Here is a 25,037-nt window from a genome sequence, read left to right as displayed (position 1 = left end):
CCTCTGCTCAAAATCTCAAACTGTCTGTCCAGCTGTTCGACTCCACATATGCTCTCAGCTAACCCTGATCACACCATGGGTACTTGGCCTTCTAACAATCCCTTTGTCTATTCCGTCTCCTGCATGCTCTCACATATCCTGTATTTCTTACAAACTTATAACAGGCACAAGCAACACGCACGTACGCACGTACGCACGTACGCACACACACACACACACACACACACACACACACACACACACACACACACACACACACACACACACACACACACACACAGCATCTTCCAGGCAAGGTCCCAACAGGGTGAACACACTGACTCAATAAAACCCAGCAACTAAGGTTTTTGCACTTCTGGCAGTGTGAATTGGCCTTAGAGCACAGGTTGTTATCATTATAAATTAGAAGTATTAGCCTACATGCTACAGTTTTTTTCGATTGCTAAACAACAGTGGGCACAACTGGAGTCACGTGCAAAACTCTAACTACAGTCTGCACAGCAGCAGTTCATGTGGACCAAACTCTAGTTCGTTATTCATTGCTTGAACACAGTTTTCAAAACTCTACACACTTATCCCATGACTTTAACCACAACCTGCACAGCACTGTGGATTTACAGCACTTTGTTCAAATGCTAACACACTGCTGTCAAAACTGTGAACCACACATTCAAAACAGAATAGATTTCAGCCTTGTGCCTTTCAAACACTGCTGATTGCAATTTCAGCTGAAAGGCTAAGCAGGTGTCTTGTTTTAGACTTGCCTGTTATATATATATATATATAGGTAGAGCTCAGAAAGACTAATTTTGGAATTTTGGTTTTGATGGGAACTGATGTTGATGAAAACCTGTGGCCTGGTGCTAGAGAGAGGCAGGATTAGCCCCTCAATTATTTGTTCGAATTACAGTATGTACTTTTAGTTTCTATACCTTTTTTTTTCTCATTACTGTAATTCCGTAAATTACTACAGACTATTGAAGCAAACTGCTAATTTTCATTTACCTTAAAGGAGACATATCATGCTTTTACAGTAAATCATTCCTTTTTACATATAAATCATACATTTGTAGTCTATATAAAGCGGAACTGCAATGCTTGGGTCTGAATTCCTCATTATTATAGCTTCACAGGCCCCTTTTCTACCCCTTTCTGATGTGCGTCTGAGAGCAACTCGTTTTGGTGCGGTCTCTTTAAATACAATTGAGACACTTCATACCCCGCCCCCTCTCCAGGTTGCAGAGGTGACACTCAGTTCAACTCCACCCCAGTCGGCCATTTTTGTAGTTTGATACGCAGAGATACGATTATCTAGTGGCACAGAAACTTTTTATTCACACGTTATTAACAAAATGTCAACAACGGAAGACTTGTCCAGCCAGCCTTACATGTTCGAGCTAGAGTCGGAGCCGGAGCGAGATGAAAATGAAGACGACGAACCTGCAGAACAACGTCTTCATATGGATGTATCGCAATGGTGTGTTACTGTATTTACACATGAAACTTTGGTCTTCCGACCTTTTACCACCGTGTCGATTTATTTTTATTTTTATGTGCGAGGGAGAGAGAGCAAGACAGCGTCTAGTTTGGAGACGGTGAAGTCTTGTTTACACTTTCGCCTGGCTCCGAAGAGAGAGAGTGCGTGCGTGCGCGACTGGGTCTCTCTCTCTGTTCGTTCTTTCAGTTAAACATGTGCCCTGTCACAAGCGCGGCAGTTCATCTACATTAGACGGTGTAATGAAGCGTGTGGGTTACTACATCCAACAACCGAACATTTTACTGTAACTTACCCTCTCGTAACTTCTGCATCCTTTAGCTTGGACTACAAAATTGCAGCGAGAAATAAAAATGGCGGATTGCTCAAAGTGTTGGGCTGGAAGTCAATGTCCTTATTTGGCAGTTCCGCTGCAAATACTGTGATGTAATAGTTCAAAAAACGTCATAGATAACAGAAAAATCGGATTCTCCACACAAATCTGTGATTTGGAACAACAAATATATTACATTTAAAAATAAATCTTTATTTTACAGAAATTGGTACAATAACGGTATAATTTTGGTCAGACAGTTATTTAAGAATAATGGACATCTTTTTAATTACTGTGAATTCCTTCACAGTAGCGGCTAAAGAGTTTGCAGTGGTTTTTGATGCCATTCCTAGTGGCCTTATTCAACTTTTATCAGGCAATGTATCTTCCGAAGCTATCCCCATATATACTACTAATCAGTTAAGTATTGATGGCTTGAAAATTATAGATAAAAAGTTTAACAACTTTTATATTAGAGAATTATGTAGGATTACGTTATTGCCTAAATGCAAACCTTTTTGGAACTCAATGTATAATCAGATTGATTGGAAAGAGGTCTGGAACTTACCCAGTAAATACTGTCTGACCAATAAAGTTAAAGAAATTACATATAAGATTATTCACTTGATTTATCCAGTGAGACAAGTAGTCTCAAGATTTTTTAGAGACATGGAAACTACATGCAACTTTTGTAATACAGAAGAAGACTCAATAAAACACTTATTCTTTGAATGTGTATTTACCCAACTGTTTTGGATTGATGTTGAATATCTGATATTTAAATTCACAAAATTAAAGATTCAACTATCTGGTAAAGATATATTTTTGTTATACAAAAATAAGAGTGTGGAACAAAATTTTGTTGTTAACTTAATAATTATTTATGGAAAATACCATATACATAAGCAGAAATGGACAAATAATTAACCTAACATTATATTATTTAAAATTGAGCTTAAACATTATATTGAAGCCCTAAAAGATGTTAGAAATAAAAAAGCAAAACAGATGTATAAAATTTTTGAATCCTTTTCTTTGTAATTTTTTATTTTTTCCCCTGTTATTTTTTTATTTTATTTTAATTTTATTGTTTCTTTGATGCTATTATGAATGTAATAGATAATAATACATTGTGTTTCCTCTGTATATGTATGTTGTTATGCAATAAAAAAAAAAGAAAAAAAAGAAAAATCGGAACAGGTTGAAAATTATGACCAAAACAGAATATAAAGATATCAACGAAGCACCTGAAGAGAATAATTTCAACTTTTCTGTACTTCTAAACACTCCAAATATACAACAAAATGCATTTAAGGGCTAAAAAAGTGGATTTAGCATGATGTGTCCCCTTTAAAGAATTGTTATGTTCTAAAAATTTAAATAAATCATGTGAAAGAATGTCACTCTTTTCTTTGAAGAAAATATTACTTTGTATGAAGTCACTGAAATTGTTCAAACTGTAAAGATGAAAAGTTTGTATTTTCTGTATTGTGTCTGATGCTAGTGTTTTTACTCTCAGTGTGTTCTGAGTGACAGTGTGTGTTATCTCAGTGAGGGTTGTGCATAGTGTTTGGCTGCACTGAGCCTGTTTTGAGCCATGTGTTAAGAGTTGTGTTGCTTGGAATGAGTTTTGCAGGTGATGTGAACTGTTTAGCTCAGGTGACTGTTGGTAGTGCAGACTGTAGTTAGAGTTTTGCACATGTAGCTCCAGTTGTGCTCACTGTTGTTTAGCAATCGAAAAAAAATGTAATATAAAACTAATATACTGAAATGCAGCTGCTGCTGCTACTATTACTTAAATAATAATAATAATAATAATAATAATAAAAGAAAATAGTAAAGCAAGATTTTCTGATTTTTCATACAGATCTTCAGTCAAGATCTCTCCCAGGAATTGGTCATCATGAGGACTTCACCACATTCGCTGAGTGTGTGCTGGTGAGCAATGAGTCTGCGTTTACCATTGGCCATACAGAGGATTCCCCGCTGGTCCTCTGGTTCCCCCACTCGTCCCGCCCAACTCAGGCTCAACTCAAGAGTTTCCTATGCCCCTGCTGGTTCTGCCCAAATCAGAGTTTCCTGCGTCCCCGCTGGTTCCTGCCAGCTCAAAATCTACAGAAATCCCTTCCAGACTCCCTCTCCCACCTCCTTTACCAAAGCCAGCCAGTTCTTCCAGTATCCAGCTACGCCTAGGCATAAGGATTATCCATCTCCGCTTCCAGCCACTGAGCCCCAGACTCCACCTCGGTCCTCTGACCCATCGGCTCTGCCTTGGCTGCATGCTCCCACATCTCCACCTTGACCCGTCATCCTACCATTTTCGCTGGGCTAAGTCATTTCCCCGTCTCCGCCTTGGTCAGGCATCCAATTACACCCCTGTCATTCATCCCTTCGGCTACACCAGGCTCCGCCTTCCCTCCAGCTCCACTGTTGTCATCTGACGCACCGGCTCCAAAGCGGTCTCCCGGATCCCCGCCTCTGCTTCAGTTCCATGAGCCGTCAGCTCCACCTTGACCCTCCAGACCTGCAGTGTCTCCTCGGCTCCATCTGGGTCTCCACCATTACCGGTTCCGTCGAAGTAGATTGCATCCCTGGTCCCTTCTCCCAGGTCTCCACCATGACTCCTTCCGCCTGCAATTCCGCCATGGAACATCTCACTGGCTGTGGCCTGGGTCCCGGCCTGGGTCCCTGTCTGGTTCCTATTCTCCTGGCTCCTCCCTGGCTCCTCCCTCCTTCCACTCCCCCATGGAATGTTTTGCCTGGCCCTGACTGATTTTATCCCTCTCCTGTTCCTTGACCTCCTCCGAAACCCCCACCCTCCCTCAGCTGGACTGTTACACTAATCACATGGTTTGTCTTAAAGCATATTAAAAACACCACATAAACATATAAACAACATTAAAACATAAACATATAGAGATAAACATCTCGGGTTACTTGACTGTAACCGTATTCCCTGAAAAAGAGGTAATGTGATGCTGCACTGAGCGCTATGGGAAATACATCTTTGTATAACCAGCTGTGAATAAAGTGTGTAACACGTCAATGAAATTGACATTGAACTTGACAGCCTCAGATGGTGATGTCATTGGAATGCGTGCTCGTCTGAGGCTACAGGCTCAAGTACGTGTGAGCCCGGAGTAGCATGAACATCCAAAATATAAAATCGTATTAATGTGTGCGGAGAAGACCAGCCTGCTGCATCACAAACTTGCCGCCAAAGCTTGGGCGGAGTGATTTGCTCGCAGCACCTGAGAAGCCCCGTGGTGAGGAGCAGAGAGTTTGCTCAGAATTGTAGTAAATCACTCCGCAGAAGTAGCAGTGCTTTGCCTTCTGAGAATATAGTTCCCAATATGAATACGGTTAGAAATGGCTGTGTCTCATGTGACCTTGTTATTTGTACACGCTGTGACTATACACATCACAACATGTAAATAGGAAAATGTTGGCGTTATTTTGTCACTTATTGGGAGCAGTATGCTAGCTGGAGCTGTTTACCTCCAGTCTTTGTGCTAAGCTAGGCTAGCGGTGGGTGCATCAGACAGAGTTACTGCACACGCGGAGATGAAAATGGTATGTATGGACTTATCTAACTCTGGGGGATACAGTGAATAAGCTAAAGTCCCGAAAAGTCTGCGTGTTCCTTTAAAGGAGGGAGGATTGTAGTGGGATAACTTGGGTGTCAGGAGTGACTGTGTGGCAATGGCAAATGGTTTATATGGCTCATGGGTCAGGTTCTTAACAGAATTATGCTTAGGGCCCCAGGGAGGTCAGGATCGGCTCTGATAACCAAGTATACATTTTATTGTCTAAAAAAATACAAACATGTACATACATGTTGCTCACATAATATTTTAGCCCTATTTGTTCTGAATAAAGTGTAATCAGACTTTAGCCATCAAAGACCCATGAGGGTTAAGTACATTTTATTTTCTGCAGCTAGAAACATATTTTTGTTGGCACAAAATTACAATGGCAGGAAATTTTAAGTTTTAAAAGAACTTGCCTCCTGGTTTTGGGTTTAAATCCAATCCAATTGCATGTTTTGAGAATAGTACATTTATTTCTAATCAGATTGTAATTTAAATTGTTTGCGTAGTCCTGAGCTTTTAACTGATGTCTAACCTTAAAGGGACACTTCACCCATTTGCATTAAGCTTTGCATTGTTAGAAACCCAGTCATACTATTGAATGGTCATGCAACATTTTTTCATTTTCCCCCGAGACGAGAGAAATCTGTATTTACCTCTTTACACTTCCTCCTACAATGACGCAAAAATCGTCATTTTGCGTCATTGTAGGAGGAAGTGTAAGAGGGGGGGATTTCTGTTAAGACTACAAGCACTAGATCCACCCTTTCAAACCCGCCCATAGGGGGTTGGACCTAATGCGCTAACAGACCTATCACAGATCAGTGCGAGTGCGTTTGATTTCAACGGCAGAAACCTGCAGAAAACATGGACGAAGAAAGCTGAGTAGTAGGGGTTACCATACTCTATTTCCCGGACATGTCCGGCCGTCGAGATCGACAAAAATGTCCGGGATTCAGCTTTTGCTTTCTGCGGTCGCCATCCATTGTTTACATGCTCACCTTTTGTTTCAATCTAACTGAATTCACCCCGATTGGTGAATCTGAATGTAATGTTTACATGAATGCTAAACAAGTGATCGGTTGATTTGCGTTTTAACATTGCTAAGAAAATACCTGCACCTCCGTGAGAGATAGCCCATGAGACCGGTGCATCTCACAGGCGCGCTCATCAGTAATCACAGTAATACAGGGAGCAGGACGAGGCTAGCGCCGCGGGAGAAAGACGCGAGGCCGGTGGCGTGATCGGTTGAAAGACGCGAGGCCGGTGGCGTGATCGGTTGATGTGTGTTTTACCATTGCTAAGAAAATACCTGCTCCTCCGTGCGAGATACGAGAACAGTGCCTCACAGGTGTCGGTCGTCAGTAATCACGCCACCGGCCTCGCGCCGTTCTCCCGCGCCCCTCAGCCTCGTCCTGCTCGCCACAGTAAACATGATGAATGGCGACTGTAGAACGCAAAAGCCGAATCCCGGACATTTTGGGCAAACTCGTCACGGAGACTCACTCGTAGCCTAGCCTTGCCTTGTTGTTTTAAACTGCGCTCTCTTACCGGTAGGCGTGGCTTGGGAGTGGCCTTGTAGGGCAGCGAAGCAAGTGCATTCTGGGAGTTGTTGTCTTTCATCCACATAAGCCAAAAATAAATTTTCTGGCTTTTCTCAGTCTAGAAAGCTCCAAATTCAAAAATAATTTCACATTTCTTCTACATAAATGACCCACTTTCAATACACATTCATGTCTCCACGGGTGAAATGACCCTTTAATGTATGTGAACAAAATGCCAATGATATACCCTATTCAACAACTCTAATATTTGTACCTAATATTATCCCTGCTGTCCTATGATTCTCACAAACTTGGAATTAAAAAGCATAGGAGGATCAGATAAGGGGTATCCGCTGGGCAGACAAAAACCCAAGGGGCCAGACATGAGACCAGTGCTGGATGAGTTTATCCCACTCTGAGGCATATTAATAAAGTGCTCAGTGTTTATAGAGGCAGAGAAGGTCAGTGGCCTATTCCAAATTTCACCATAAAACAAAACGTCTCGGTTGCAACCCTCGTTCCCTGAAGGAGGGAACGGAGACATAGTCGACGTCGACTGAATGGGATCACGCTTAGGGAGCCAGTCATCTTCGAGTACTATTGAAACGAGCCAATGGAATTGGCGTACGTGATTCGCATCACACACTCCGCCCCCGTGGTGCGGCATAAATATGGAAGTGGATGCACGCACTAGTTGCTTTTTTTGCTGAGGAGCCGAGCATAACTCGGAGTCAGCGGTGGTTCAGCGATAGTGGCGAAGGAACTACATCTCTGTTCCCTCCTTCAGGGAATGAGGGTTGCATACACAACTGAGACGTTCCCTTTCAGTCATTCAGTCAACTGAATGGGATCCCCCATTGAAAACGCCACTAGAGCTGCCACCTTTCAGTGCCTAGACAAAAGCCTCCTGACCCTCCGCAATTTGAGGCGGAGAAGGGACAGAGCTTAGGCCAGGGAAGTCCCTGCTGTTCCACAGGACCGCTGGGGAAGCGTGCCCTATCAATGGAAGGAAGGGACGCTGCGGAAGCCACATCCTGCCCAAAGGGGGGTAACATGTGGAGAATACACATATGGACTGGGCGGATGACCGGGCAGTACAACATATGGAATGTCACTGGGGTGGCTCCAGCCTATGACGGGGGGAGAGTCAACACGGGCTCTCCGCAGAGAGCCGTACCGTGGAAGAATACACATATGGGACAACCGTAGGGATAACAACATATGGACCCAGCCTAACACAGGTTCGACCAGTGCATACGAGTGATAGGCCTGGCTTCGGACGTTCCACCACGTCCTTTACCAAAGGGTATGGAGAAACTCGACAGGGTTTGGCTAATAAGGGGAATTCTACTGGAGCAAGAATTGCGCACGTATCTAATCCATAGGGGGGAATGGCGCAGCAAGCCGACACCTCAAACCGGGCTTACAGTGAACTGGCTTCATGTGAAGGGAGCCCACGGAAAGTAGTGGTTCGACACATAGGCTAGTTCTCTAGCGGACATGATAGGTGTCGCCCAGCCCCCAACTCTTAAATCTGTTCAGCAAGGCACTCTGTGTCAACGCCTAGGAGGGAGCAATACTCTCACTTAGGAGGAGCTCACCACCCAGGTGGGCACGTGCACCTTGGGAAAACTTTCTCACCAAGATGAAGGCAACCACATGTAGTGGGCCAACCTCTGCTTGGAAACAGTCTTTCCATCTGCTGGTCTCCGTAACAGACAAGAGCTGGTCTGAGGTCCAGGCTTTGCATTCTGAGCATGTATAACCGCAATGGAGCGGACGGACAGAGAAAAGCCAGGGCTGGGTCTGCCTCCTCTGGGGCAGCGCTTGCAGGCTCACCATCTGGTCCCGTAGGAGAGGTAGGAACCTTGGGCACATATCCAGGCCGGGGTCTCAGATTTCATGAGAGTCAGCCGATTTCCAGGCATGATTCGTCCCTACCCTCTAGATAGAGACCGAGCAAGCAGGATAACTGTTTCAGGATTTTTAACTCACTGTCTGCAGGGCTCAAGGGAGGTCTCTCTAGTGCAGTAGCACCAGAGATAAGTCCCAAGAGGGTAAAGAGGGGGCGCAAGGCGGATTCAGTCTCCTTGCTCCCCTCAGGAACCTGACGATCAAGTCGTGCTTCCACGGATTTGTATCCACTGCATCATGATGTGCATCAATACAGAGGAAACAACATTTTGAGGTGGAGGAGACAGCGCTCACTCCAACCCATTACCAAGAAAGAAGCACTGAAGTGATCAAACATCTTCGGGATCTCCTATGGAGAGAAGACTCAATTTAACGAATAGGTTCCACTTCTAAGGCGTTTGCCTCATTTTGAGCAGTGTTCTCACAGAAGTGATGGTCTCTATGGCATAAAAATTCTTGCGGTAGTAACCAGAACCTCCGCATCCCGTTCTTTTTAGAACCAGACCTGGAACTCTTCAAGGTCTAAACACAGGTGCCACCATGCCCCATCCCTGAGAATGTGCTCAGAGGAAGTAGTCAGGAAGGGCTGTCGAGAGGAGAGGTCTGATTGGGCCATATAAGGGGCAACTAGCAAGACCTGCTCCATCTCCTCCCTGACTTTAGCACAGTTGTGTGCAAGAAGGCTCAATGGGGAATGCATTTCTGAGGGGGCCCCAGGGTCAGCTGTGGCCAGAGATTTTTCTGAGTCGAGGGGTGTCCACTCAGACAGGAGAAAAACACAACTGGTGAAGGACGAGTCTGGAGGGACAACATATGTAACTGTGCAGCCCCGGAGTGGTCCCCAAACAGCTGGACCGCCTGGGGATGGAGTCTCCACTCTCCTTGGGCCACAAGCAGTGGTGAGGCTTGTCAGCGGCACGATTGAGCAGGCCAGCAGTAATAAGTGGAAGAAGCAACCTCAGAAGCTTCTGACTCTGAGGAGGAGGTGGCAGGCAAGTTGCAACATGCGAGGGGAGCATAGTTCAATGGTTGCAATGTTGTCTGGTCTTTTCAGACCAGTACATGCTCGCTGAGCAGCGGTGTCTCAAAGTGAGATGAACTGCAAGCAACTCAAGGCAATGGATGCCAATGCAGTCGGAGGGCCGCCCAGACCTCTGTTACTGCATGCCCTTTATATGTGGCCCCTCAGTCGGTATTAATGTACACACGTTCAAGGAGCCGTTGGCCCAGATAAATAAAAGGTCTGTTTACGGGCCGAGGGTTTGGGGACAGGCTAGGGTGATTATCACACGGAGCGTGCCGCTCTGCCACGGCCACCTTGGGACTCGGCCATGAAGCCAGTGCTGAAGCGGTCTTATATGCGGTCTGCCATTTTCCCCCGGAGCCTCTGAAAAAGTTTCAGTGGGAAACTTTCTCACTTCTTGAATAGCACTGACCTGACACACCTTCTTCTAAGAGATGCGCTGGACTAAGACCATCTCCATACTAGAAAGGAGATCCTCAAACCTTGGGTTGAAAGTTTCTTTCAATGTTACTCTTTCCCAGTTGACCTGAAGACCCAACTGGCTATGGAGCACTCGAAGGGTAGGACCTTGTACTGATACTTCGTTCCTTTGAACGCAAGAACACAGGAGGCCTGTGGAGCGGATGGATAGAGATCTGAAGTACATGTCTTTCAGGTCGAACCCTTGGGGACGGAGCATTTGGGAATGCATCTCCGTGTTTACCAACTGAATGGAGGCTTTCAAAAAAGGGCCTGTTTCAGTTGACACAGGTCCAATATGGTCGTAACCCACCACATATTTAGGGCACAATGAAGTACGGACTCATAGAAGCCAGACTTCATATCGGCTGGAGGGAACGGCTACATCGCATCCTTCGCCAGTAGGACTGTGACGTGCACACACAGGACAGGAGCACTCCTCTACACCTAGGTGTGATAAATATCACACATTTTTAATAAATGAATCATAAGCCGAGTCTGATGGTACAATTTGGGGCCAGATGGACTGGTTGGGAAGCATTTTGTGCTTCCACAAACTGGGCCAGGGGACCACAGACGTAACTGAGGTGGGGCAGCGAGGTGGAGGACAGGGACCCAGCTCGAGAGGCCCGAAGGTGACCCGAAGCAGGGTCTGAGTGTGCAATATAACATTTACCTGACTCCACTAAGTGGCAGGGGATGTGTGAGAAGGCGGATGACTGGGTCTTCAAACCGCACCCAGGTGTGGGCTTGTGAATAAGAGGGGGCTGAAGGGTGCAAGGCTTTGCAGGGTCACACACCACCAGAATAGCCCTCTTGGGGCCCAGGAATGGAGAAATTGCTCTTTCTTTGAGTATGTGGGAACAGACACACATAGAATAAAAAACTTCACCCGGCCCTCCACCGGATGAAGGGAGTGGATCGGTGACCATCTCCTAAGAGCATTCCTCCATCCCTGGGTGGCCCGCTCAGGAACGCTTTTGCTGTCACTTGCCACCTGGCTTGGAAGCGCCTGAAGTGGGCGGTGCTGCTGTGACGGTCCAGCGGGAGCGGAGGCAGCTGCAGACGGGCGCCCTCGGCAACAAGCAGGCAGAGGATCTGCCGCCGGCAGACGGGTGGAGGCAGCAGCTGGCCGCCAAGGCAGGATGTGCCGGATGGCCTCCGTCTGCTTCTGGGCGACAGAGAACTGCTAGGCAAAGTTCTCTACCGCATCGCAGAATAACCCAACCTGTGAAATGGGAGAGTCCAGGAATCTAACCTTATCCGCTTCTCTTATGTCAGCCAGGTTGAGCCAGAGATGGCGCTCCTGGACCACAAGGGTGGACATCGCCAAACCGATCGTGCAAGCTGCAACCTTCGTACCTCAGAGGGCAAGGTCAGTTACAGTGCGGAGCTCACCCATGAGCTCATGGTCTGGGCTACCCTTGTGCATATTCATGAGTGCCTGGGCCTGATGGACCTGAAGCAACACCATAGCATGCAGTGAGGAAGCGGCTTGCCCACAGGCTTTGTAAGCTTTGCCCGTCAGAACGGATGAAAACTCAAAGGCCTTGGAGAGATGACGAGGATCCCCCTTTCACGAGGTAGCGGTCGCTGGACACAGTTGCATCGCAACAGACCGCTCCACTGGAGGGATCACCTAGTAACCCTTCAGACGGCACTCCAGCCCTCTTCTGGGAAGGTAGCCCAGAAGAAAGACTAGAGCGGGGCCTGGGGATGGGGACTCCACCCTCGCGAACAAAGGCGAGTCTCGACCTCAACACCGAGATGGTCATATTCCCGCAATGAGAACATGACTCATCCACAAGAGCTGCTTCAGTGTGCTTTAAGCCCAGACATGTGATACAACTCTCGTGACTGTCAGAGAGGAACAGAGCCCTACCGCACCCAGAAATGCACGGATGGAATGGCATCTTGAAAAAGACGCAAACTTACCCGTGTTGCTCTTTTAGAAAATGGGACCCGTCAACGGTGCCGGATCACACAGGGAATGACCGTGGCAACACTTAATGCAGCGAACTGAAACAGTGAAGCACTTACTTTTCCGCCCACAACCAGCCTTCAACACACACACAATAGAAACTTGTTGCTGTTAAAACAGCAGTTGAGAGTTCAAAGCTCGTGACCACCGCTGCACTGCACTGTTGAAACCACCAGCACCGGGAGAGTCTTTCTAGAAGAACACAGACACACTCGCTTGTTGTACACAACAGTACTCTTCAGAGACATCAAAGACGATCGGCTCCGGAGCAAATAACAACTAGTGCATGCATCCACTTCCGTATTTATGCCGCGCCGCGGGGGCGGAGTGTGTTATGCGAATCACGCACATCAATTCCATTGGCTCAGTACAATAGTACTCGAAGATGACTGGCTCCCTAAGCGTGATTCCATTCAGTCTATGTCGACTACTTTGAACTTGACAGACTGAAAGGGAAATGAAAGCGTAAGCGTAAGTTCTACCAGAAAGACTTCACTGCCACGTCATTAATTCATAATTCAGCGCTACCAATCACAGCTTGACATCAAATATAAAAGACTGATCTTACCATCCTATTTTGTTGCCTGTAGGTGTCGTAGCAAAGTTTTCCCCCATCCTCCCCACCACCACCAGGATGGCTCCCGTCCACTCGTCAGGGGGGTAGGCTCCGCCCCTGCCTCTATCATCAGGCAGGACCTACCAGCTAACTTTCAGACCCGGACGGAGGACTGGGCCTACGCCAAAGAATTCTGAGACGGAGCTTGTCGAGCATCTACTTTTATTTTTTACAAAATAAAATCTATTTCATTCGAGAATCCTCCTGAGTCTTTTTGGTAGAACTGATCTGCTTGATATGACACCTACATGTCATACACTGATCTGTGTGTGTCTGGTTTGAGAGACACACTTACAAATCTCCATTATCTACCCATAACTTTAATAAACAGTATAATGATTACATCATGAAATGCAAAACAAATGCTAAAAATAAAAATAAATAAAAATATATATACAGTATGCTCTTGTTAACTAAAAAAAAATAAAATAAAAAATGCCCCATAATATATGTTTATAAATTGGCTCTATGACATTATGCAAAGGCTCATCAAATAGCACTTGATGCAGCATGAACAGCTGTCTTAATGACCTATCTGTATACTGGGCTTATTGTCCTAATAATCCTGTTCAGATGGACAGCTTATCTTCTGGTTGAAGAGTATACAGAGAGACCACACTTGAGGAAAGCAAATTGAAACCAAAACAACTTGTTTAAAAGTACACTCAGAAAAGTTCTCATTTTATTAATGATTGATAGCTTTGAAAGTATCCATTAATACTTTTGAAAAATATGTTTAAAATCATGCACACTCATTAAGATGACACTTATGCTGGTGGAATAAATTATTCACGCCTGAATAGAGCATTTTTACAGCAAACTTTTGTTTGATCCTACAGTAAATACACACTGATATGTATAGGGATGGGTATCAAGTTACTTTAAATGTATTCTTATCGGTACTTTTTGTTATATATATATTTTTTTATAAAAAACAAATAAAATAAAAACAAATTAAGAACATAATTAACACTGCTTTATAATCTGAAATGTAAAATATCTATAGCAAAATAAACAGCATTGCTTGAGCAAAATTAATCGAAAATATCTATTTGTAAATGGACCAGGATAAGATAAGAACAAGAACAAAGAAACCAAGTACAAGTGGTCAAATAAATACAATAAATATACAATAAAACAAAGATACAAATGAAACGCAGTGCTTTAATTTCAGGAAGTGTACTAACATTACTGTTCAGGTAAGTAATATGGCCTACAAAAGAAATCTAATAAAGTAATCAAACTTAAAATAACACTACATAATTTTCACTGTATAAATGGATATATTAATGCTTATTAAAGCTAAAGTTATTCATTAAAGAACTGAGTAATTTTCTCTTTGCCTTTTTGTTGTTTGATTCACAATCACATTAATGGTGCAATCGTCAGTAGGTTTATTAAACTGCTTCCACTTTAAGACCAATGATGATTTAATAATTATTACACTCATATTTTCTCTCAACTATTTATGACCATTTAAGACATTAACTGTGTTTAAGTGAATACGTTGCTTTCATTTGTTATGTCATGAGGCAGAGGAAAGAAAGCCTTACAAATTATAGGGTGACCAATTGCAGAAGACACCTTAGGGGTATAGTCCGGTCTGGGTGCAGAATAGCCCTGACCAGTCTAGGGGCAAAATCCAAGAAAGAAGGAGCAACATATAAGGTTTATATGCTTATATGCACTAAGCCATCCGGCTGATATTTCAAAATAAGCTCTAACTTTAATAATGTTCGACCAAGGGAAAAAAGGCTTCTGGGGGGGGGTGTTTGGCTCGAGGTCATGGTGCAAAGGACCCTAGGTTGATTTTACTCCGAACCATCCCTTTAACCCCTGGGGTCGGCAGTTGCGCCGGTGAGACCAGCTCGCTTTTTTCTTATCAGTGCTAAAGAGACTCAAAATACTCTGATAATTTTGATCTTACATATCGTCACCTTCCTAAAATGATTGCCTAAGTCATAATAATAATTTTGACTTAGACAATAAGTCATAATTACCTAAGTTAATTATGTCATAATAAGTCATAATTACACCTATATTGTCACCTATGGAAGCTTGTTTCCGCCACAGAATAAAACATTTTAAAAGATAATTGCGACTTTTTATTTTTTAGATCAGTGGTACTGACTTTTTATCTCACAATTGCGAGTTTACATCTCGCAATTCTGTCATTATTTCTCAGAATTGCGAGATATAAAGTCAGAATTGCGTGAAATAAAGCCGCAATTGTGTGTTATAAAGTCAGAATTGCGAGATATTAAGTCAGAATTGCATGAAATAAAGTCGCAATTGCGTGAAATAAAGTCGCAATTGCATGTTATAAAGTCAGAATTGCAAGATATAAAGTCAGAATTGTGTGAAATAAAGTCGCAATTGCTTCTTATAAAGTCTAAGTGAATTATTATTTAACCTTTACATTATTTGTTGAACCATGGCATTAATACAACTACACAATAGTAAGAGCTGAACTGTTGCTTCATTTATCCAATTTGGAAAAAGTGCTATTATTTGGAATTCCACCATGGAAAAAGTGGGCCGGTCTTGGGCCTGAAACTCCCGGGCTGAAAAGTGGCCCCACTCCGGCCCTGGCACCATTCCACGCATTGTAAACAGTAACAGCGGCGCCTTGAATACACCCGGCATCCTAGTTTTCCTTATCTACTTTGTACTTTGTGATCAACAAACAAACAAAAAATTTATAATTTTGACGCCATTGTGGAATAAGGTTGAACCTGTGTTGGTTTCTGGTCTCATCTCATCTGTTGCTTGTTCTCACACTTCACACAGCATCACGCTGTGACGCTGACATCAACTTCTGTCACGCTGACACATTGACCCCAGGGGATCTTTTGAAAAACTTTCAATTGTTTTACTCAAAGTCAACGAAAACCGAGCAGGACAAAGCCATTTTACAGCTGATCGCCGTCAAAAAAGTTCAGCGGCCGGCGTATAGCACTTGTCAACTAAATGAATGTAACTTGGCAAAGATGAATGCACTTTTCAGAGTTGAATGTAAGGGAAATGTCATTTAGGAATTTCTGTGGTCTAATGTGATGTTGTTCACGATGAAATTTTTGTTTATTGTTGTAATTAATTTATAGTATTAACAAGATGACCTGTCTCTACCCGAATTCATTTTGGGAGCGATGGCTGATTGTATGTATTTTTGGTCCAGTGCCAGTGCCTGTATAAAGGGTACTTCTCAATATCCCTCCTCGTCTCCTCACTCCTCCGTCCTCCATCCTATGACCCGGAAACCGATAGAGCTCAGCCATCTTGAAGGACATCTCAATTCTTTAATTGCACCGTGAGGAGGCGAGGATCGAGGAGTGAGGAGGCTTCCTGAGGAGTTAAGAGCGAGGAAGAGTTTTATCGACTAAACGTGACGCACGTATAAATTCTCCTCCCCCTTCACATCGGTCACACTAATTTTAATTTATACTTTACCTTTGCAGTTTATATAAACCACACATCTCACATCTTATATATATATATATATATATATATATATATATAATATATATATATAGAAACATGTTGAAATGTGAACTATAGACAGGTAGGCAACCTCTCAATGCTAAATTTATATAGGCCTACTTGTGCGACACAAGGATGTTTTTATGTTCGATTATAAAACACAGCATGATATAAAAGTAGGCTAATATGAGTGTTTACTCTAATATGGTGAATATAATAATGTTTTGACCCGTGTTTACTGTTAAAAACTGTGTTTGTGGATATCTGCTCAAACGTAGATATGTATAATGTGGTAACAATAATGTTTCATAGTTTGGAGCGGCTCAATCACTTCAGTAAATGTTCTCTGCATGTGCTGTGAGTTTGAGTCACTCACGCTGTGCGTTTGAAAAGCAAAAGGCGCCAAACATTACCCCCAATTTCCACCAACTGCGGAACGGCTGCGGATCCGCTCCGGAACGGCGGCGGAGTCAATAGGTTTCCATTAAAGTCAATGTGTGTATTTTCACTGACTGCGGAACGGCTGCGTTCCGACTCCGAGCTCCGCAGCACTACAGGGCAGAGTGCGCAGGACAGGAAGTCGAGCAAAAAAACAGAACAAACCAAAACAAAATAAAAGATTCGGTTAATTTTCACAATAAAATACACCGTGATCATGACGGATCATATTTCCCTACACTACACCTTGAAAACGTCATAATATACCATTCGTCATAACGTTCTGTTTATAGAAACTACATATCGCGCGATCATACGTGAATTAGCGAGATCTCGTGGGTCCTTGTGACTTCAGCTGTCAGTCATGGACGCAGCCGTTCCGCAACAAATCCGGACCTGGTGGGTATTGAAGGACGACGGAGCACGGAGCCGACACGCAGCCGTTCCGCAGTTGGTGGAAATCCGGGGTTAGGCTTCATGTTTTTACTCCAATCTAATTTCATAACGTCATAACGAATGTAAACATTTGAAGTAACATATGATAATCCATATATTTTTCTCTAGTGTAGTGTTTCTGAAGTGTTCATTTTTAACAATTTATAGGCCGCCTGCTATAGGCTATTGTTATTATTATTTTATGCAGCCCTACACCTACAAGGCACAACAAACCTGGTGTTCATTATATATATATATTGCAAATTTAAATCGCAATTTTAACCAGAAAATCTAAAATGTATTCCCAAAACCATGCAGCCCTATAGTTTCTCTTGATATCAGCATGTTCACAGTTGTTATTGTTTTTTTGTTTTTTGTTTTTTACAGGGATCAGATGTTGGTAAACAACTGCTTAAAAGGCCTATATAAATAATAAATACTATTTATGAATAGAAACAACATATCCAACAGATGCACATATAACGGAATCACCAGATTAGCCCGCTCCGCCCACTCGATCACTGTCCCTAGAATTCTGATTCCCTGCACCTGCACATCATCATGATTCACTGCACCTGCGATCATCAGCGCACACTATATAGACTCTCTTCTCCTTCACTCTCTTGTCTGGTCTCGTCCCTATGAACTCATACAGACTTTACCCTGATACCTACCTGTACTTACCTGCTTCAAGGCTTCCTTACCCGAACTCCGTCTCCTGTCAGCCGTCTTCAGTCATCCATCTTCAGCCACCTGTCATCCGCCTGTCATCCGCCTGTCATCTGCCTGTCATCCGCCTACAGCCTGCTGCTCTCTCTCCGTTCATCTACAGGACACAGACCCGTATTATCATCCAGCTAAGTCCTTCATCCATTCTGTCACTCTGCCCCAAGCTCACCTGTCTGCATAACTGTTCGGATCTGTGCCACTGCACAATAAAACTGTTTACGTATCACTTACTTTTCTGCTTCCCTCTCTATCATGACAGAAGACCAGACCACATGCACAGTCCCACGGATCATGCAGAGGATCACCCCACCGACCCGTTTGCAGACCTGGTTCACGCCGTTCGTCTTTCCCTCCAGCCTTCAACATCTGTCAATCCACTCGCCATTCCCGACGATCTTATTCAAGCCACACATTCATCACTTCTGCACCCAGCACCTTCTACTTCGCCTGCTGCCTCTGCTTGTCCCAAGGCCCGACCAGCGACATTCATCGGAGAGGTGGAGGATTGCAGCGGGTTCCTTTTGCAATGCTCTCTATATTTTGAGATGCAGCCTCACCAGTTCACCACCGATCGCGCCAGAGTGGCATCTGTCATCTCGCTGCTGGGTGGACGTGCCCTGCAGTGGGCTCAATCAATGTGGCAATCCAATACCCCAATCATTACTTAACTCTCAGATTTCTTAAGACACTTCAAAGAAGTGTTTGTACAAACCGCCTCAGAACTCTCTGTTCATGATCACCTGTTCAATTTACGCCAAGCGGATCATTTTGTCAGCACCTACGCTCTGCAATTCCGCACTCTAGCCGCCACGAGTGGCTGGAATGAGACTGCACTGCTCACTGCTTTCCTACATTGATCCCGAGATTCGTCAACTGATGGTTGTTTATGACAACGCGATGGGTCTCGAGAAATTCATTCAAAAAACCATCCGAGTAGCTCAACGTCTCACCACTTGTTCTCTCCTGAACCCCGCTGTGTATCCTCCGCCCTCTCCACCATCAGTCGCCCTACCAGCACCTGAACCCATGCAGGTTGATTCCTACCATCTAACTCATGTGGAGCATCAGAGGAGAATTCTCAATCAACTGTGCCTCTACTCTGAGAGAGAGGGTCATATCATAACTGCCTGCCCGGTTCAACCACCACGCCCATTGGTGAGTGCCATTCAACTTCCACCTCAAATAGACTCTTTATCCCATACTACTGTATATGTCATAACTCCCCGCATTTGTGTTTCAGCACAAGCTCTCATCGACTCTGGTTCCGTGGGGAACTTCATCTCCCCCCAACTTCTCGTAAGAAACAATGTTCTCAGGATTTGAGGATTCACACCATCCAAGGGAAACCGCTGGGTCGTGGTCATATCCGGAATCATATCCACACTGACACTCCGCATAGGATGCCTGCATACCGAGGAAATCACGTTCACGGTGCTGGAAGGATCCACCGCAGACCTCATCCTGGGACGCCCGTGGATGTTACAACACCAACCTCACATCAACTGGAACACCGGTGAAGTCTTACAGTGGAGTAATGCCTGCTTCCAATCCTGTCTCTCCTCTGTCTCGTTCTCCATCACTTGCCAAAAGTGCAGTGCAGAGTTTATCCACTGTCCATCCCGGAGCAGAAGGCCATGGAGGAGTATATCCAGGAGGCACTTCAACAACGCTTCATCAGACCATCTACATCCCCTGCTGCTTCGAGCTGCTTCTTCGTGGCAAAGAAGGACAGAGGCTTGAGGCTGTGCATCGACTACCGTCACCTCAACTCACAGACTGTAAAGTGCAGTTATCCACTTCCTCTGGTCCCGGCAGCTCTGGAACAGCTACGGGGAGCTTGCATCTTCTCCAAGCTGGACCTGTGGAGTGCATACAACCTCATTCGTATACGCCGAGGCGATGAGTGGAAAACAGCCTTCGTTACCCCTTCAGGACACTACGAATATCGGGTCATGCCATATGGCCTGTCCAACTCACCTTCTGTCTTCCAGGGCTATATGAATGAGGTGTTCCGGAAATTTCTCCAATGATTCGTCGTGGTCTATATCGATAACATCCTTATCTATTCCCGGAACCTGGCCGAACATCGCCTTTACGTGACGCAGGTCCTCGAGAAGCTCCGCCATCACCATCTCTACCTCAAACTGGAGAAGTGCGAGTTCCATACCACCTCTGTACATTTCCTGGGATATGTCATCGATCAACATGGCATCCAGATGGACCAGAGGAAGGTGGATACCATTCGGAACTGGCCTCGACCCACTACCATCAAGGAGCTTCCTAGGATTTGTAAACTTCTACAGACGGTTTATATACAACTATACCCTACTCAGTTCACCTCTGACCTCTTCATTTAAGGGCCGGCCCAAGTCTCTGTCCTTAACCCCTTCTGCCTCAGAGGCGTTTCTACAACTTGCCTTCCAAGCCGCTCCGATCCTGGTCCACCCAGATCTCCCATTCATCATCAAGGTTGACGCCTCCTCTACCGGGGTCGGAGCGGTCTTATCTCAGCGGCAGGGTGATCCTCCTAGATTCCATCCATGTCCAGAAGGGCTCCTCTACTTTCCTCCAACCTATCGTCTGCCCCCTCTGGACTCGGCTCATACATCTCCATGCTCTGGACACCCAGGTACCCTCTCGCTCCTACGTCAGCGCTACTGGTGGCCCACCATGACTCAGGATATCTCCCGGTTCGTTAAAGGATGCTCAGTCTGTTCAGTTACCAACACTCCCCGGAAATGTCCTGAAGGGAAGCTGGTTCCCCTGCCTATTCCACATTGTCCATGGTCGCATCTGGGCATTGACTTTATGACTGACCTTCCACCCTCAGCGAACCATACCTGTGTGTTCGTCATCGTGGACTACTTCTCAAAGGCATGTGAATTGATTTCCCTCAAGGGGTTACCTACGGCCTTCGAAGCGGCTGAAGCCATGTTCCAGAACGTTTTCAGTCACTTCGTTCTTCCCGAAGATATAGTTTCAGACCGGGGTCTGCAGTTTATCTCTCGGGTTTGGCGGGCCTTCTTCAAGCTCCTCGGAGTATCAGTAAGCCTCTCTTCCGGTTACCATCCTCAAACCAACGGCCAGACTGAGCGTAAGATCCAGGAAATCGGGAGATACCTGAGGTCCTACTGCCAGGACAGCTGGAGTCAATTCCTCCTGTGGGCGGAGTATGCCCAGAACTCTTTATGACAATCCACCACAGGGCTCACCCCTTTCCAATGTATTCTGGGATACCAACCTCCATTAATCCTCTGGTCGGGTGAGCCCTCAGAGGTTCCAGCTGTCAACCACTGGTTCCAGCAGAGTGAGAGGGTATGGGACTCAGCTCATGTGCATCTCCAACAGGCAGTGCGGAGACAAGCCCAAAGAACATCGCCCGAAGAACATCTACCCCTCGCTACGAACCAGGCCAGAAGGTGTGGCTCTCGACACGGGACATACGTCTCCGCCTGCCTTGCCGTAAGCTGAGTCCCCGGTACATAGGTCCATTCACTGTGCAGAGGCAGTTACAGGCTAAACCTTCCACCTCACTACTGTATCTCACCATCTTTCCATGTGTCTCTCCTAAAACCCCACACTGAACCTATGTTGTCTCCTCCCACAGAGTCTGGTGGCGATGAGGTATCTCCTCCCAAAATCGCAGAAGAAGCCATCTACCAGGTCCGAGCTATCCTAGACTCACGATGGCGGGTCCTAGGCTGCAGTACCTCATTGACTGGGAGGATTACGGTCCCGAGGAGCATTCCTGGGCTGCTCGTCATGACATCCTTGATTGCACACTCCTCACACAATTCCATACTGAACACCCATTTTCACTGGCTCCCAGGGGTCGAGGTAGGTCCCGTCATCGTCCCATCCAGCCGTCAGGAGCTGCCCGTGGAGGAGGGGGTACTGTAACGGAGTCACCAGATCAGCAAGCTCCGCCAACTCATTCACTCTCCCCAGAATTCTGATTCCCTGCACCTGTACATCATCATCATCATCATCATCTATATAGACTCTCTTCTCCTTCACTCCCTTTTCTGGTCTCGTCCCTACGAACGCATACAGACTCTACCCCGATACCTACCTGTACTTACCCGCTTCAAGGATTCCTTACCCGAACTCCTGTCATCCATCTTCAGTCATCCATCTTTAGCCACCTGTCATCCGCCTACAGCCTGCTGCTCTCTCTCCGTTCATCTACAAGACATCTACAAGACCCATATTGTCATCCAGTCCTTCATCCATTCTGTCACTCTGCCCCAAGCTCACCTGTCTAAAACATGATTACAATACATAATAAATCATGCAGTGAATTATATATATATATATATATATATATATATATATATATATATATATATATATATATATATATATTTTTTTTTTTTTTATAGGCTATTAGGTGTCTCTTTTTTTTTTTTTTTTTGGTTGTTGTTTTTTTATTCCATAGCATATTCTAATGGCTCCAGAATGGTTATGTGACTAAATGAATTCCAGTGACAGAAGTGTCTTGCTTTCCCACACTATTAACATCACACATGCTGACAGATGTTAATTCCATTGACAAGGGTCACAAATATAAAGGGAACCCAATTACTGTTTAAAGATTTTGAATTACATAGAAGGACTTACTACGCTAACATTTGTAACCAGTACCCCTTTATGTAACCATTTGACTAACATTCATGTGTTATTATTCTGACAACCACATTTAAGGACAGAGAACAGATTTGGCTTCTGCTATATTTTTTATTTTACCATAGCCACCATTACTCCTGAGATTTTGTGTTTGTGAGAAAAGGGGATCTCCAAAGGAAATAGGCCTACATCCTAGCAGTAAAATGACAATCAGTACAGGAAACCTAAACTAAGGATATAAACGCACACTGTATTGTCAAAGGGCTGAGTCTAAAACAATAATTGCACAAAATGCTGGGCATAAAATGACCTTAAACACTTGCATTTAGAAAAAACACACACAAAAAAATTCTAAATGCAACAACAATGTGATGATGTTTTTATAGTAAGAGACTATGCATTTGCTCCTCTGTTTAAAAGTGATGATGTTTTGATAGTCAGAGATATTGCTTTTACTCCTCGGTTTAGAAAGAGCACCATCTGCTGGAAAATAAATGCACTATTTCTGAACCTGTGTGTTCAGATAGACTGCCAAAATCTCTAACTTTCTGTACAGTAAAAATTCCTTTTTAATTATAACCTGTAAATTTTAAATATTATGACGTACAGTATGCTTCTGTCATGTCAGTGTGATATAATCTAGTTTTCTTTAATTGCTGAATTAAATTCCCAGAAAGAAATACCCATAATCTTATGCAAGATCCATCAACTATAAAAGTCCTTACCATGGAAGTGGAAACTGTTACAAAACACTCAGCAGTGATTGACCACTCCCATAAAACTTAAATAATTAGAAAATAGATTCAGGCTCCATACACTCAGACACATATTTGAATACTACCTGCACATAATAAAATTGAAGTATTTTGTTAAATGCATTAGACGTAAAATTAGACATATTTTATATTGAATGACTTCATGGGTCAATAGTCTTATACAGTAGATTATGCAATTTTACATTTTGTCATATTATGAAATCTTTGGCTTTAAATTAATGTTTGTAATGTAATGTATATACTGTAAAACAATTATAGTCTAGCATCATTCATTTAAAGTGTGAAAAGATTTAAAAGATACTCTTTAGCACACCAGAATATTTGCCCTGTGAAGGGTTTTCTCTACTCCCTCAGCTTTGTATCATCCCGTCACAAACATGAATGCCATAAGAGTAGGATTTTGGCAGAGTGAGGTAATGGAATTAATGTTCCATACATTTCACAATGCAGCATTCATTAGAAGTCAGAACAGAAGGACACAGAGGCACATTCCCTCCTTTACAAGAAAACTAAAGGGATTGAAGTGAACTGAAAGAAAAAATAATACTGACAGGGAGTATGATTACCTTTGTCAGCTAAATATTAGGCTACTGTATGTATCAAATTGGAAAATCACTTCCACTGAAATCAGGCATTGTGTGAACTTTATAGTGTGCATGTTAGAGCTCTTTTCAATTTTTTTTGTTTTGTTTTTGTTTTTGCCATAAACATTTGAAATAAATTAAATGTGGCATGTGGAATTAATTGTTCATTAACTTACATGTAAACTCTAATGGTTTATTGTGTTCCAATTAGCCTACTGTTGTGTTTCAATAGGTTGCTTTGGAGATGTATACAACTACAGAAATGTAGGCTACACAAAGTCAAAATAAACAATAATATCTTAAATGATGTAGCTTAAGATATTAAAATTGGCTGAGTCGAGATGTCCAAACATGAACACGTTTTGGCAAACATATCATATATTTTTAATCACTGAAGAATAATATTGCACTTACACATTTGCTGCGGATAATTATTCTAACATTCACAAAGAAGACTGTGAGATGTCCACAAGAACACAAAACAAAATATATAGGCCAATATATATCTACAATTCTAGTGGAGGCTGGACATTCTAATTCATTAATTACTTTTTTTTAATTGGCCTACTGCAACATTTCGATAAGAGGAACAGGTGATTTTGTTACCTGTACGGTGAGATTCCGTTACCTTCTTCATAAGTACCAGGTAAAGCGATAATCCCAATATAGACCAAAGAGATCGCATCTTTATCTAAAACGTTTTTTTTTTTAATTATATTCCAATATTTTTATTCTAAAATTAAAAGTAAAAGTACATACAAATGAAAGAAAATTACCAGTGCAGACTTACTGCATGCCCATTAAACACTGACAACATTGTGAGACAGAAAGAGGGGCTGAATGCAAATCATGAGGGCATGGCTTGTCTGTCCTTGGGGAGTTTGTAACGAGTGGAAATAAGGTGTGGCCCCTTTAAGAGCTGCGCGCACCCTGTTGAACTGACTGCACTACAGTCTGTATTGTATGTGCGACTCAAACATGTATGCGGGTTATTTCTGTTTTCTGCTCATGTTTATCCTATTTTGTTTATTAA

The 25,037-nt window shown here is 43.8% G+C and overlaps 1 protein-coding gene across 1 annotated transcript in view; it reads right to left on the bottom strand.

The window, feature by feature from the left end:
- The window catches only part of col18a1b (collagen type XVIII alpha 1 chain b), a 130,632-nt gene extending 105,801 nt beyond the window's left edge, over positions 1–24,831 (bottom strand). The window contains exon 1 of the mRNA XM_079883343.1: positions 24,611–24,831. Within this exon, the coding sequence (XP_079739469.1) occupies positions 24,611–24,689 (79 nt within the window). The 5' untranslated portion in view covers positions 24,690–24,831. The remainder of the gene's footprint in view (positions 1–24,610) is intronic.
- Between the last annotated feature and the right edge of the window lie 206 nt (positions 24,832–25,037).

This window comes from Squalius cephalus, assembly GCF_949319135.1.
Source record: "Squalius cephalus genome assembly, chromosome: 10".
In the NCBI taxonomy this organism is placed as follows: Eukaryota; Metazoa; Chordata; class Actinopteri; order Cypriniformes; family Leuciscidae; genus Squalius; species Squalius cephalus.
The sequence above is the reverse complement of the archived record's forward strand: the minus strand, read 5'-3'. Positions and strand labels throughout refer to the sequence as shown.